Below are 15,455 nucleotides of genomic sequence, written 5' to 3'. Positions count from 1 at the left end.
GCGTTCTTTGTAGATTCTGGACATTAGCCCTTTGTCAGATGAGTAGATTGCAAAAATTTTCCTCCATTCTGTAGGTTGCCTGTTCACTCTGATAGTAGTTTCTTTTGCTGTGCAGAAGCTCTTTAGTTTAATTAGATCCCGTTTGTCAATTTTGGCTTTTGTTGCCATTGCTTTTGGTGTTTTAGACATGAAGTCCTTACCCATGCCTATGTCTTGAATGGTATTGCCTAGGTTTTCTTCTAGGGTTTTTATGGTTTTAGGTCTACCATGTAAGTCTTTAATCCATCTTGAATTAATTTTTGTATAAGGTGTAAGGAAGGGATCCAGTTTCAGCTTTCTACATATGGCTAGCCAGTTTTCCCAGCACCATTTGTTAAATATCTGAACCTATTTATAATAACTGCTTTGTAGTCTTTGCCAAGTCTAACAGAGTAAACAGACAACCAACATACAATGAACTCAAACAAATTTACAAGAAAAAAACAACCCGATCAAAAAGTGGGTGAAGGATATGAACAGACACTTCTCAAAAGAAGACATTTATGCAGCCAAAAGACACATGAAAAAATGCTCATCATCACTGGCCATCAGAGAAATGCAAATCAAAATCACAATGAGATACCATCTCACACCAGTTAGAATGGTAATCATTGAAGTCAGGAAACAACAGGTGCTGGAGAGGATGTGGAGAAATAGGAACACTTTTACACTGCTGGTGGGACCGTAAACTAGTTCAACCATTGTGGAAGTCAGTGTGGTGATTCCTCAAGGATCTAGAACTAGAATTTTAGAATAAAAACTGGATATTTTGGATATTTTGGATGATATTGTAGAAAAATCTAGATATTGATTTACTCATCATATTTTAAAACTTGCTGTTTGCTTTTTAGTGATTTCTTTTGACTCTTTTACTACATTATCTTTCTCCACAACAAGAAGATTCTAATATTGTTCCTCTGGGAGCACTGCTTTTGGTATGCACACTGCCACTTTTGAATGACAGTGGTTTCAGGGGGCTCTCTTTAATGGCCTCTTTCCCGTATTTCTCTGTTAAGCTCCCTGCCTCTTTCAGTATCTCACCAAAGATCAAGGAAAAAGATGCCTAACACTGTTATTCCAGAACTAAATTTAGTTGTGTAATCACTGAATTGTGGAACACAACTGAATAACTTTACTGTAGCTGAGATATTGTAAATTTACCTGACATTTTTATCAAATAGAGAGAATGGGTAACCAATAAAATGACTGTTATACTCCTCTTCTTATCACATTCACAAGTTAGTCTGCATGCTTTTACAAATTTAAGGCAACTTTCCTCTCTAAGCCAGAAATATAAAATGATAAGTACAGCATTTGTTTTCATTTTTTTCAACTTTCATTTTAAGTTCAGGGTACAAGTGTAAGTTTGTTACATAGGTAAACTTGTGTCATGGGGGTTTGTTGTACAGATTATTTCATCACCCAAGTATTAAGCCTAGTACCCATTAGTTATTTTTCCTGATCCTGTCCCTCTTTCATCCTCCACTCTGCAAAAGGCCCCAGTGTTCGTTGTTCCCCTCCATGTGTCCATATGCTCTCATCATTTAGCTCCCATTTATAGGTGAGGACATGCAGTATTTGGTTTACTATTCCTGTGTTAGTTTGCTAAGGATAATAGCCTCCAGCTCCATCCATGTCCTTGCAAAAGACATGATCTTGTTTCTTTTTTATGTCTGCATTGTATTCTATGGTGTATATGTACCAACTTTTCTTTATCTAGTCTATTACTGATGGGCATTTGGGTTGATTTCATGTCTTTGCTATTGTGAATAGTGCTGCATTACATAAGGGTAAAGGTTCAATTCAACCAGAAGATCTAAGTATCCTAAATATAAGCATCTAACACATCAGCACACAAATTCATAAAGCAAGTTCTTAGAGACCTTCAAAGAGACTTAGGCTCCAACACAATAATAGTGGGAGACTTTTAGACAGATAATTGAGACAGAAAATTTTATCAGAGATATTCAGGACCTGAACTCAGCATTGAATTAAAGTATAGCATTTGAAATAATAGCATCAAGCACATATTTAGGTCACAACAGCCTTGCATTTTTATGGATTACTTTACCAGTAAATGAGTTCTAAAACTAATCATATCTAACTAATGTTCCATTGATAGCAAATACTAGAGTTCCACAAATTACAGGAGGAAATTCATGAAGATATTTTCGCATGTAATGATAACTTACAGCTACAGTTGTCATCAAAGATCCATATTTAACTTCAGAGCTAAATAAGCCATTAACAGGAGACTTGAAAAATTCTTGTTCTTACCTGCATGACTATTTGACTGTATGTTGATTAGATGCTTTATTATATCTTTTCCATTAACACCTTTCAAGTGTTTTAAGACAGTCTCTATAAAAATAAAACAGATTTTCAAAACGCTTTGAAAGGTAAATTGTAACATATGTCCGTGCTGTGTGTATGTGATAGTATATTTGTATGTATGAATAGTAATAACTTAATTAGCATCAGTCATTAAAGAAGATGAATTAGTAAAAAAAAAAGCCCTGGACTGCAGAATTACAAAGCCTTAGAATTGGAAGCATTCTTAGCAATCATATAAGCCTAGAGAAGTTTAGTGATTTGAACAAAATCAGATATACAGTTAACTATAAAACTTATACAGAAATAGATGTTTGTTACTCCTTAACCAGTGCTTTCTTCCATACAATGCTGCCTCTTCTCCAAACTGAAATTATCCTAGAGAGTTTATGATAAGAATATAATTTTTAAACACATTCATACTTCATACAAGCATATCCATACACCAGGTATGGATATACCTGGTGAGGTGGAATATAATTTTATTCACAAGTCAACTTGTGAACTATGGTCTTTATAGTCACAGAAAGTTAACCATCAGGGAGAAATTCTCTGATTCTTCTAAGAATATTTTAGCCCCTTTTTATGTTATGTAACTACAAATTATGTGACAGCAGTGATTATTGTGGACTGGTAGAATGTGCCCTCTCAGGTCCATTTAGAATGTAGACTTTGTAGATGGGGAGGAAGAAATGGGTAATTTTGCATTCCTATCAGCACTGAGTTTGGATCCCTTTCCCTTTGAGTTTTGATATGATTTGAACTTTTTGCTTGCTTTTGAAACAACTGCTAGGGTCAATGACAGAAAAATGAAATCAAAATTAATAAAGGGAATTCATATTAAAAATCAAATAATCTGGATTTATGAAGCTTTGCCATCTACCGGGCCTCAAGTTTTGTGGGTGAAATTGGGTCTTAGCAGAGCATGTGTCTGTAGTGTGAAAACTGCAGTGACCCAGACATCATAGAGTAGAAGTTTTGCTCTGGAGAAATGGTTGAGTCCATGAATAAATTTTAAAGCTGCAAATGACCCATTGGTACATCCCATATGTACCACCATTACAATCTGTATAGAAATAGGAACAATTTAGGGCATTATCTCCAAAATGAAAGGATACATCAGATTGACAGAATAAGTTATTAATTTGATTAAAATATTTCGTGAAAATGATGACCTACAGCAACAACAACAACAACAAAAACCTGGGGAACATTAGCAGACATATTTTAACCTCTTTAGTTATTTCCCTAACTGGTATAAGCAAGGAGTACTAATTCATTTGAGTTAGATAAGCAAAAGTTTCTTAGATCAGTAATGAGTATTTGAGGACAGATAGGTTTAAGCACTAAGAATACAAAATTATGTGCTAGAGAAATATAATTCAGTAAGATTCACAATTTTCCTTCTTCGTAACATCCTCCCAGTACTTTACATCTCTTTTTGAAACTGTTACACATGGATTTTATTGAGCTTTCTTTTTTTTTTTTTAAAAAAAGGGTAATATATCATACAATTTGCCCTTGTAAAGCATCTAATTCAAATATTTTTAATATATTCACAGTTGTTAAACCATCATCACAGTCATTTTTAGAATCTACTTCACATTTATTCTAATTAATTTCCAGTAAACTATACAAGGATTACTGCTATATTTTCTATTCCCTCTTCCTGACATTTGTACTGTTGTTACACCTATAAATATTAAAACCATTGTTATAATTATTTCTCTATATAACTTTATGCCTTTTAAAGAACTGAGAAAAGAAAGAAGAACAAGTACATATTTATAATGTTTGTTATATGAACATTCTTGTTTATAGTTTCTGGTTCTTTTTATTATTTCCTGTGGATTTGAGTTACCATCTATTGTCATTTTCTTACTCCAGCATACTATTGCTCCCAGCCATTTCCTTTGTGCTGCTATTGTCAAATATATTGCATGCCTATTACATGTCTATTATGTGATAGGCCCCAAAATACAGTTACATATCAAATTTATATATCTATATATGGTACCACACAATTACATTTTAAATCAATTAAGAGAAGAAAAGAACAAAATATGCATTTACATAATATTATGTAATAGAATTATTTCACTAATGCTGTTGTTGAAAAAATTATGATGTGAGGAAACTTGTTTTCAGCCTGAGGAACTTTCTTAAGTTTTTTTTAATAACATGGCCTGATACCAACTAATCCTGTAAATTTTTATTTATTTCAGATTCTTTTTGAGTTTCACTTTTAAAAATAATTTTGCCAAACATAAAATTCTTGGTTGATATTTTTTTCTTGCAGCCCTTTGAAAATGCCATCCTACTGCCTTCTGGCCTCCATAATTTTTGGTTTTTTTTCCCCCAAGATGGAGCCTCTCTCTGTCATCTTGGCTCACTGCAAACTCCACCTCCCGGGTTCAAGCGATTCTCCTGCCTCAGCCTCATGAGTAGCTGGGATTACAGGCCCACACCACCATGCCCAGCTAATTTTTGTATTTTAGTAGAGACAGGGCTTCACCAGGTTGGCCAGACTGGTCTCGAACCGCTGACCTCAAGTGATCCACCCCTGCCTTGGCCTCCCAAAGTGCTGGGATTACAAGCATGAGCCACTGCACCTGGCCTTGGCCTCCATAGTTTCTGATGCTATGTCACCTATTAATCTTACTAGAATTAACTTTTGTATGGTTACACTCATGTAACCATACAAACATGATGTTTGGACTACATATAAGATGGTGATTCCGTAAGATTGTAATGGAGCTGGAAATTTCTATCATGTAGTGATGCTGTAACCATTTTAACATCTTAATGTAATGAATTATTCACAAACCTGTGATGATGCTGGTGTAAACAAACCTACTCTGCTGCCAGATATATAAAAGTATAGCACATAGAATTATGTACAGTACATAACACTTGATGATAATAATAAAAAGCTATGTTAGTTTTATATATTTACTATACATTTTTATTTTTATTTGAGTATGCATACTTCTACTTACAAAAAACATTAACTGTAGAACAGCCTCAGACAGGTCCCTCAGGACGTATTCCAGAAGAAGGCATCGTTATCATAGGAGATGAAAGCTTCACGTGTGTTACTTTCCCTGAAGACTTTCCACTGGGGCAAGACGTGGAGGTGGAAGACAGTGATGATACTGATGATCCTGATTCTGTGTAGGTCTAGGCTAATGTGTGTGTTTGTGTCTCAGTTTTTAACAAAAATGTTTTAAAGGTAATACAAAAATTAAATAGAAAGCAGCTTATTGAATAAGGATATAGAAAAAGAAAATATTTTTGTACAACTGTACAATGTGTGTTTTAAGTTAAATGTTATTATAAGAGTCCAAAAATTAAAAAAATAAAAAGTTTGTAGTTAAAAAGTTACAGTAAGCTAAGGTTATTTTTAAGGAAAGATTTTTAAAAATAAATTTCATGTAGCCTAAGTGTACATACAGTGTTTTATAAAGTCTACTGTAGTGTACAATAATGTCCTAGACCTTTGCATTCACTCACTGCTCACTCACTGATGCACCCAGAGCAACATTCAGTCTTGCAAGCTCTACTCATGGTAAGTGCTCTATACAGGTGTACCACTTTTTATCTTTTATCTGGTATTTTTACTGTGTCTTTTCTATGTTTAGATACAGAATTGCTTACTCTTGTGTTACCATTGCCTGCAAAATTCAGTCCAGTAACATGCTGTACAAGTTTGTAGCCTAGGAGCAATAGGCTATACAATATAGCCTAGGTATGTAGAAAGCTATACCACCTAGGTTTGTGTAAGTATACTCTATGATGTTTGCATGATGATGAAGTCACCCAACGATGCATTTGTCAGGACACATTTCCATCATTAGGCAACACATGACTGTAGTTGTTCTCTTGCTACTTCAAGGTTTTCACTTTGTCTCTCAATGTTTTTACTATGTGGGATCTGGTTGTGAATTTTATTGTGTTTATATAATTAGACTTAATTGAGCTTAGATTGGTGGACTAGTATTTTACATCAAACATTTTTCAAAATTTCAGCCATAATTTCTTTAAATTATTTTGTTCTTTCCCTCCTAGTAATCCTATTACTTTAAATTTACAGATTATTTCTTCTGTTAAAACTACTCTTGAGCCCCTCTAGTGAATTTTTCTTCAGTTATTGTACTATCAACGCTAGAATTTCCTTTTTACATGCACTAAAACATCACATTGTATCCCATAAATATGTTCAATCATAAATCAAAATACTTTTAATCTTTTTGTTAATATTCTCTATTCGGTGAGACATTCTCATCATATCTTCCTTTCATGCTTAAGCATAGATTTTACGAATTCTTTTAAATATTTATAAGAATTATTTTGTAGTTGCTCCCTGCTATACCAAACATTTGGCATCCTCATAAAAAGTTTCTGTTGCTTTTTTCCTATGTATGGGACACATCTTCCTGCTTTTTTTTTCTTTTTTGCATGTCTATCATATTTTGCTAAAATTGGGCTTTTTAGATAGCAAACCTCCATACGGATTTCTTGTTTACCTTTTGGAATCTTGTTGTGTACATGTTTCTTTATTTAGCTATTTGGGTGGACTATTTTCTATTTTACTGAAGTCTTCTCCTGCAACATGAAGCTTCTAATGTTATTCCTCTGTGGGCACAGATGTATATACACATGTATTAGGGTTCTCTAGAGGGAAAGAACTAATAGGATATATATATATGTATATATGTAGATATATACGTATATATGTGTGTATATATATATATCCTTATATATATAAGAACTAATAGGATATATATATTTATTAAGTATTAACTCACATGATCACAAGGTCCCACAATAGGTCAGCTCCTGCAAGCTGAGGAACAAGGAGAGCCAGTCAAGTCCCAAAACTGAAGAACCTGGAGTCCAATGTTTGAGGGCAGGAAGCATCCAGCACAGGATAAAGATGTAGGCTGGGAGGCTAGGCCAGTCTAGTATTTTCACGTTTTTCTGCCTGCTTTATATTCTAGCCACACTGGCAGCTGATTAGATGGTGCCCACCCAGATTAAGGGTGGGTCTGCCTTTCCAGTCTACTGACTCAAATGTTAATCCCCTTTGGCAACACCCTCACAGACACACCCATAATCAATACTTTGCATCCTTCACTCCAATCAAGTTAACACTCAGTATTAACCATCATAAGTCCATCCCTTGTCAATTTGAACCCATACACATCTCCTGAGATCATACATAATCTTCAAATACAGGCAATAATAAAGTCATAATTATGCCTAACGTAATACAACTATCCTTCATATAACCAGAAACGCACAAATCCCCAACCCAAATACTGTTACCTAAAGTTAACAATACTTAAATGCTGATATGAAGTCAATAAATCTTACATCACATGATAAAGGAAAGAGGAAATAAAATAAAGATATGTTCTTAGTACAAGTGTATACATGCACAAATGTGTTTTTAACAAAAGAAGGAGGAAATACTCATGACAATTACAGTCCTCATTTCTGCAGCTGGTCACGTTGTTGTAGCTGGCATTGGTGACTGCCTTCTTCTACTTATGCATTCTGTATTCCCTTTGCCTTCAGCAAGCACCTCAGCAGGCTATGAAATTTTTTCCCGGTGGAGTGACCCAAACCTTCATTCCTGAAGGGTCTGTGCTATTTGTAGTCCTGCCTGGATTGGGCTGTTGTAGTTTCCCATTGATCTTAATCACAGGGCATGGTAATACTAAGAGATGCCCTAATGAATCTCCTGTATTCCATGCATACTCTTCCTGATCTCCACTGTGGAGCAGTAGACTGAATTCATCTTGATAGTCCGGGTCAATTACCCAAGTCAACAATGTAGCCCCCTTCTTAGCCTGTTGATTTAAAGGTAGGAGGAGCCCAAAGTGTCCATGTGGCACTCTTAACTTCCAGTTTAATTGAATTGTTGTTGTGTCTCCTGGTGGCAGCGTTCCTCCCTCTGGAACTAAGACCTTTAGGTGAGCAGAAAGTAATGTCACAGGAACAAGAAACAAAAGTTTTGCTAGTGGATCACTAGGGGTGATGGTGAGTGGTGCCACTTCCCACTTCCACCCCATGATTCCTGGACCTGTGAATCCTGGCTATGGGAGAAACAGTAACATATATTGGATGCTGATTCAGAGAATACATGGCCTTCTGGAGAATTTTGTCCCAGCCCTGCAAAGTATTGTCACCTAGTTGGCATTGTAATTGTGACTTCAAAAGGCCATTCCAGCTGCTTCAGGATGACGGGGAACATGGTAAGACCAGTGAATTCCAAGAGCATGAGTCCACTGCCGCACTTCTTCTTCTTCTTCTTTTTAACTATTTAAACAAATTTATTCTGAGCCAATATGAATGACCATGGCCCAGGGAACAGTCTCAAGAGTTCTTGAGAAAGTATGCACAAGGTAATTGAATTACAGTTTGGTTTTATACATTTTAGGGAGACAGGAGTTATAAGCAAAGACATAAATCAATACATCGAAAGTATACTTTGGTTCAGATAAAAAAAGCCAGGGCATCTTAAAGGGGCATGGGCTTCCAGGTTGGAGGTAGATTCAAAGATTTTCTGATTTTGGCAATTGGTTGAAAGAGTTAAGCTTTGTCTAAAGACTTGAAGTCAGTGGAAAGAAATGCTTTAGTCAAGATAAGGGGGATTGTGGATGCCAAAGTCTTTGTTACACAGATGAAGCCTCACAGGTAGCAGCCTTTAGAGAGAATAGATGATAAATGTCTCTTTTCAGGACTTAAAAGATGGCAGGCACTTAGTTAATCTATCCTATATCTGGGAAATGCCTGGAAAGGGATTTCGTGGCTGCATTAATGGAGATTCTCTATAGATAGAAATTTCTCCCACAAAAAATATGGCTTTGCAGGGCCGTTTTAAAACATGGTTTTTAGTTATTTATTTTTATTATACTTTAAGTTCCAAGGTACATGTGCACAACGTGCAGGCTTGTTACATAGGTTTACATGTGCCATGCTGGTTTGCTGCACCCATTAACTCGTCATTTACCTCAGGTATTTCTCCCAACGCTATACCTCCCCCAGCCCCCCACCCCCCAACAGGCCCTGGTGTGTGATGTTCCCCACCCGGTGTCCATGTGTTCTCATTGTTCAACTCCCATCTATGAGTGAGAACACGCTACTGCCGCACTTCTTTAGCCGTAAAGTGAGTGCCTTGGTCAGAGACAATGCCATGATGGTGTATAAGGCATTCTGTGAGTCCACGGATGGTAGTCTTGGCAGAAGCATTGCATGCAAGATAGGCAAACCCATATCCGGAGTAAGTGTCTATTCCAGTGAGGACAAACCTCTGCCCTTCCCATGATGGAAAAGGTCCCATATAATCAACCTGCCACCTGCCACCAGGTACCGAGGAATGGTGCCATATAGAGGTCTCAGTGTTAGTCTCTGCTGCTGGCAAATTGGGCACTCAGCAGTGGCCATAGCCAGATCAGCCTTGGTGAGTGGAAGTCCACATTGCTGAGCCCATGTATAGCCTCCATCCCTGCCACCATGGCCACTTTGTTCATGGGCCCATTGGGCAATGACAGGCGTGGCTGGGGAAAGAGGCTGAGTGGTGTCCACAGAACGGGTCATCCTATCCACTTGATTATTAAAATCCTCCTCTGCTGAGGTCACCCATTGGTGAGCACTCACATGGGATACAAATATCTTCACAGTTTTTGACCATTCAGAGAGGTCCACCCACATACCTCTTCCCCAAATGTCTTTGTCACCAATTTTTCAATCATGCTTCTTTCAAGTCCCTGACCATCCAGACAAACTATTGGCTCCAACCCACGAATCAAATATATAATCACACATCTGGCCATTTCTCCTTCCATGCAGAGTGCACAACCAGGTGCACCACTCGAAGTTCTGTCCACTGAGAAGATTTCCCTTCACCGCTGTGCTTCAGGGATGTCCTAGAAATGGGCTGTAGTGCTGCAGCTGTCCACTTTCGAGTGGTGCCTGCATAACATGCAGAACCATCTGGGAACCAGGCCTTATTCTTCTCTTCCTCTGTCCACTGATCATAGGGAACTCCCCATGAGGCCATTGGTGCAGGCTTGGGGAGAGAAGGCAGGGTGGCAGGAGTGGGGACCACGGGCATTTGAGCCACTTCCTCATGTAACTTGCTTGTGCCTTCAGGACCTGCTCAAGCCCGATCATGTACATACCACTTCCATTTGGTGATGGAATACTGCTGTGCATGCCCCACTCTATGGCTAGATGGGTCAGAAAGCACCCAGTTCATGATAGGCAGTTCAGGTCACATGGTGACTTGATGACCCATAGTCAAATGTTCAGTTTCTACCAAAGCCCAGTAATAGGACAAGAGGTGTCTCTCAAAAGGAGGGCATCTTTTTCCCGTGCTGGATGCTTCCTGCCCTTGCATATTGGACTCCAAGTTCTTCAAATTTCTGCTCATATAAATTAGAAAACTCAGTTTTTTTGGAGTATAGTGCACTTCCATGTGGGTTACACTTTGAACCTCACTTCTAGGGGACTGCTGGGACTTTAGTCTAGTTATAGGTCTAGAAGCAAACAGGGATGTTGGAGGTGGTTCCTGAGGAGAATAAACATTATCTTGCCTGGCAACTGCCTCAGGGAAGGCCATCACTGTTGCCTCAGGCAGCACAGAGTTTATCTCCTCAGACAAAGATGCAAAGGCTTGTGGCAGCATGGGTTGGGGAAAGGATGTTGTCACTACTGGGGATGGGGAAGCTGTTTCTTCTGGTAAAAAAGATTCATCAGAGTTTACAAATTCAGTGTCTCCAGCTTCATCAGGTCCTCCCACACATCCCCATTCCAAGTTGCAGGGTCCCATTCTTTTTCAATCAATGCCCTCACTTTAACAGTAGGCACCTGGCGAGGCTGTGCATGCACCTTTCATTGCAGGTCAGCCACTTGCATGATAAGAGCTTGTGTACGTTTTTCCACAATTTCAGCTCTTTATCGGTGTTCTCCACACTATTAGAAGTACAGTCCTTAACATTTTTGTGTTTAATCACATTAAGCAGCCAACTCCAGAAACCCCAAAACCAACAAAAGAACTCCATCCTTAATATTCTGTTCCTCTAGAACCACTCCTGGTACCAAAATCTGTATCAGTTAGGGTTCTCTAGAGGGAAAGAAGTAATAGAAGATATAGATATAGATATATAGATAGATACAGATGATAGAGATGGGAGTTTATTAAGTATTAACTCACACGAGGGCAGGAAGCATCCAGCACAGGAGAAAGATGTAGGCTGGGAGGCTAGGCCAGTCTAGACTTTTCACATTTTTCTGCCTGCTTTATATTCTAGCCATGCTGGCAGCTGATTAGATGGGGCCCACCCAGATTAAGGATGTGTCTGCCTTTCCCAGCCACTGACTCAAATGTTAATCTCTTTTGGCAACACTCTCACAGACACACCAGGATCAATACTTTGAATCCTTCAATCCAATCAAATTGACAGTATTAACCATCATAACACACAATCACTTTTGGATGAGAGTTGTTTTAACAGGGCTCTCTTTGTCTGTTTCTCCCCCTTATGTCTCTGTTAAGCTCTCTGCCTCTATGGTATAACACGAAAAATTAAGGAGAAGTGTGTCACTGTTTCACCACTAAAAATGCAGTAGTATAATTTTTGAACTTTATAACAAAACTAAAGTGGCTGAAACATTGTCAATTTGCCTGATAACATAACGATATGAGAGGGAATGGGTAACCGATGAAATAATTATCAGTTATATTCATCTTGTTATCATGTTCATAAGCTAGCAATTCTGCTTTTGCAAATACAAAGCAACTTTCCTAATTAGCCATAAATAGCAAATTGAACAGCATTTGAAATACATCTGCAAGCATATTCTAAGGTCACTATAGCATTAGACTTTTATGGATAACTTTTTAAATAAATGAGCCCTAAAGCTAATTTTCTATTAAGAATAATACTAGAGTTCAACTAATTATAGGAGGAAATTCATGAAGACTTTTTCTCACGTGATAATTACATATAGGTACTGTTGTCATTAGAGATACATACTTAAACTCCAGAGAAGATAGGAAACCATAAGTAGATTTAAAAAATTCTTATTCTTACCAGGGTAACTCTTTCTCTTTAACTGCGTCTTAATTGCATCATTTATTGTACCTCTCTCAGTTGTACTATGCAATCGTTCATCAGTCTCTATAAAAAAGTAAACAGATTTCAAAACACTTTTTTAATGTAAATATTAACATGTGTGTGTGCATGTGTCTAATACTATCATAATTAATATTCTTCATTGGAGTAGAAGAATTATAATAAAGTGTCCAGATTGCAGCAACATAGGAATTCAAATTGAAAGGAAAATTAACAATTAACAATCATATAAGCCTCATTATATTGAGGCTTAGTTATATTTAGTGATTTGACCAAGACCATATAGCAAGTAATAACAAAACTGAGGCACAGACTTATGCTACCTTATTTCTTAACTATTTTTTCCATATAATGCAATCTCATATGCAAATTTAAATCACACTAGATAGTTTGTGGTAATAACATAACTTTCAAGTATATATTAAGAACATATATATGTTTTAGGGGTATATCTGGTGAGGTGGAACATAAATTTTTTTTCATAGTTGACCTATATGCACACAATGGTCATCACAACTCACAAAATATAATAAAACAGAAGTTCCTTGACTCATCCAGAAATATTTTAATACTCTATTTTAGGTGGTGTAACTATAATTCAAATAGGCATCAGTGATAAAAAAGAATAATAAATAACGCATGTAATGTGAAAAAAGTCTCTTCTCTCTGGTTCTTTTAGCAGGCAGACTTTATAGCTGGGAAGAAGAAAACGGGAATATTTGTAGTGGTACTAGCATTAGGATTGTATTCCTTTTCATTTGAGTTTTATGTGATTTATACATTTTGTTGGATTTAGAAACTAGTATCTAGGTATAATGATGGAAAAACTAAAAAATCTACTAAAAAGAATTTCATATTGAAAAACAGATAATTAGAACTGGTAAACCTGGTTTATTAAACCTGAAGTTTTTTTGTGTCAAAGTTGGTTCTAGCAGAGCATGTAATGGTAGTTGGACACCTGTAATGATCCTGAACGACAGAGTGGAAGTCTTGCTTTGGAAAATTGACTGAGCCCATTATTAATGTTAAAATTTGCACTATTATCATGGCAGCCCAAATATACCACCAATATAATTCAAATAGAGGCAGAAACCAGATTACACATCATTGTAAAAATGCATTATATTGGCCAGGTGCAGTGGCTCATGCCTGTAATCCCAGCACTTTGGGAGGCCGAGGTGGGCAGATCTTGAGGTCACAAGTTCGAGACCAGCCTGGCCAACATAGTGAAACCTTTTCTCTACTAAAAACACAAAAATTAGCAGGGCGTGGTGGCGTGCGCCTTAGTCCCAGCTACTTAGGAGGCTGAGGCAGGATAATTGCTTGAACCTGGGAGGCGGAGGTTGTAGTGAGCCGAGATTGCATCACTGTACTCCAGCCTGGGCAACAGAGCAAGACACCATCTCAAAAAAAAAAAGCATCATATTGAACAAAACGAGTTTTCAATAATTCAATAACAACATTTTGTAAAAGTAATAGCTATATGCAACAGAAAACTGAGGAACATTAACAGATGTATTTCAGCTCTTTTGTCTTTCTCTTACAGATATAAGTAAGAAAGGCTGATTCATTTGAACTAAGAAATCAGAGGATTTTTAGATAAGCAGGGAGTCAATGAGTAGAGCATTTTAGAGTTAAACACTACAAATACAAAGTTATGTGCTGGAGAAATTTATCAACTAGTAAAAGTCACAATTTTCCTCCCTTACATTATTATCCTGTTGCTTTAAATTTTACAAAATCTTATCCTGCTTAGAGTTCCTGAGCTTTTAAAAATGTGTATATTTGTAAACCATACTATTTTTCCATTTAAAGTGTCCAATTCAATGCTTATTACAGAAATGTGTAATTATTACCTCAGTCAACTTTATAATCTTTTTCACATTTACACTAATTACATTCTACTGAGATACAGAAACATTACTCCTTCATATATACCTTTATTCTCTTTCCCCAGTTTTTGTGCTACTGTTATACATATTATACCTGTAAATATTAAGGACAATGTAATAATTATTGTTATAATTATTTCTTTGTATAACTTTATGCCTTTTAAATAAACTGAGAAAAGAAAGAAGATCAAGTACATGTTTATAGTATTTGTTACATGAACACACTTATTTACACTTTTTGGTTATTTTTATTCTTGCTCTGTATTTATCATCCAGTGTTATTTTCTTACAGTGTTACATCACTTCTCCCTCCAATCACCTTTGTGATGCTATCGTGAATATATTACATGTTGATATGTTATATGCCCAATGATACAATTATATAAATTTTTTATACAGTTGTCTTTTAGATAAATTAAGAAAAGAAAGAAGGTGGAATATATATTTGTACATACTCTCTTTTGCAATTATAACATTTAACTCATACCTTTTTTAGGGGGATTCAAATTACTGTCAGAGGTCAGCTTTAGCCTAAAGAAATTTCTTTAGAATTTCTTGGAAAACAGTTCTGCTAGAAATGAAATCTCTCAATTTTTATTTAGTAATTTCATATTTCACCTTTTCTGAAAAGCAGTTTTGCTAGCAATAAAATTATTGGTTGGTAGATTTTTTTTTCAGCACTTTTATTTATTGTTTTGTTTGTTTTTTTGTTTTTCTTTTTTTGTTATACTTTAAGTTTTAGGGTACATGTGCACAACGTGCAGGTTTGTTACATATGTATACATGTGCCATGTTGGTGTGCTGCACCCATTAACTCATCATTTAACATTAGGTATATCTCCTAATGCTATCCCTCCCCCTACCCCCACCCCACAACAGGCCCCAGTGTGTGATGTTCCCCTTCCTGTGTCCAAGTGTTCTCATTGTTCAATTCCCACCTATGAGAGAGAACATGTGGTGTTTGGTTTTTTGGCCTTACGATAGTTTGCTGAGAATGATGGTTTCCAGCTTCATCCATGTCCCTACAAAGGACATGAGCTCATCCTTT

At 36.7% G+C, this 15,455-nt stretch overlaps 1 protein-coding gene across 1 annotated transcript in view; it reads right to left on the bottom strand.

Moving 5' to 3' along the window:
- Positions 1 to 15,455, bottom strand: part of CCDC7 (coiled-coil domain containing 7) — a 424,140-nt gene that overhangs the window by 39,532 nt on the left and 369,153 nt on the right. The window contains exons 34-35 of the mRNA XM_055092614.2: positions 12,474 to 12,560; positions 2,317 to 2,400 (exon numbers count right to left, since the gene is read on the bottom strand). Coding sequence (XP_054948589.1) covers positions 2,317 to 2,400; positions 12,474 to 12,560 — 171 coding nt within the window. The remainder of the gene's footprint in view (positions 1 to 2,316; positions 2,401 to 12,473; positions 12,561 to 15,455) is intronic.

The sequence above is a fragment of the Pan paniscus genome, chromosome 8, assembly GCF_029289425.2.
Source record: "Pan paniscus chromosome 8, NHGRI_mPanPan1-v2.0_pri, whole genome shotgun sequence".
NCBI classification, from domain to species: domain Eukaryota; kingdom Metazoa; phylum Chordata; class Mammalia; order Primates; family Hominidae; genus Pan; species Pan paniscus.
The sequence above is the reverse complement of the archived record's forward strand: the minus strand, read 5'-3'. Positions and strand labels throughout refer to the sequence as shown.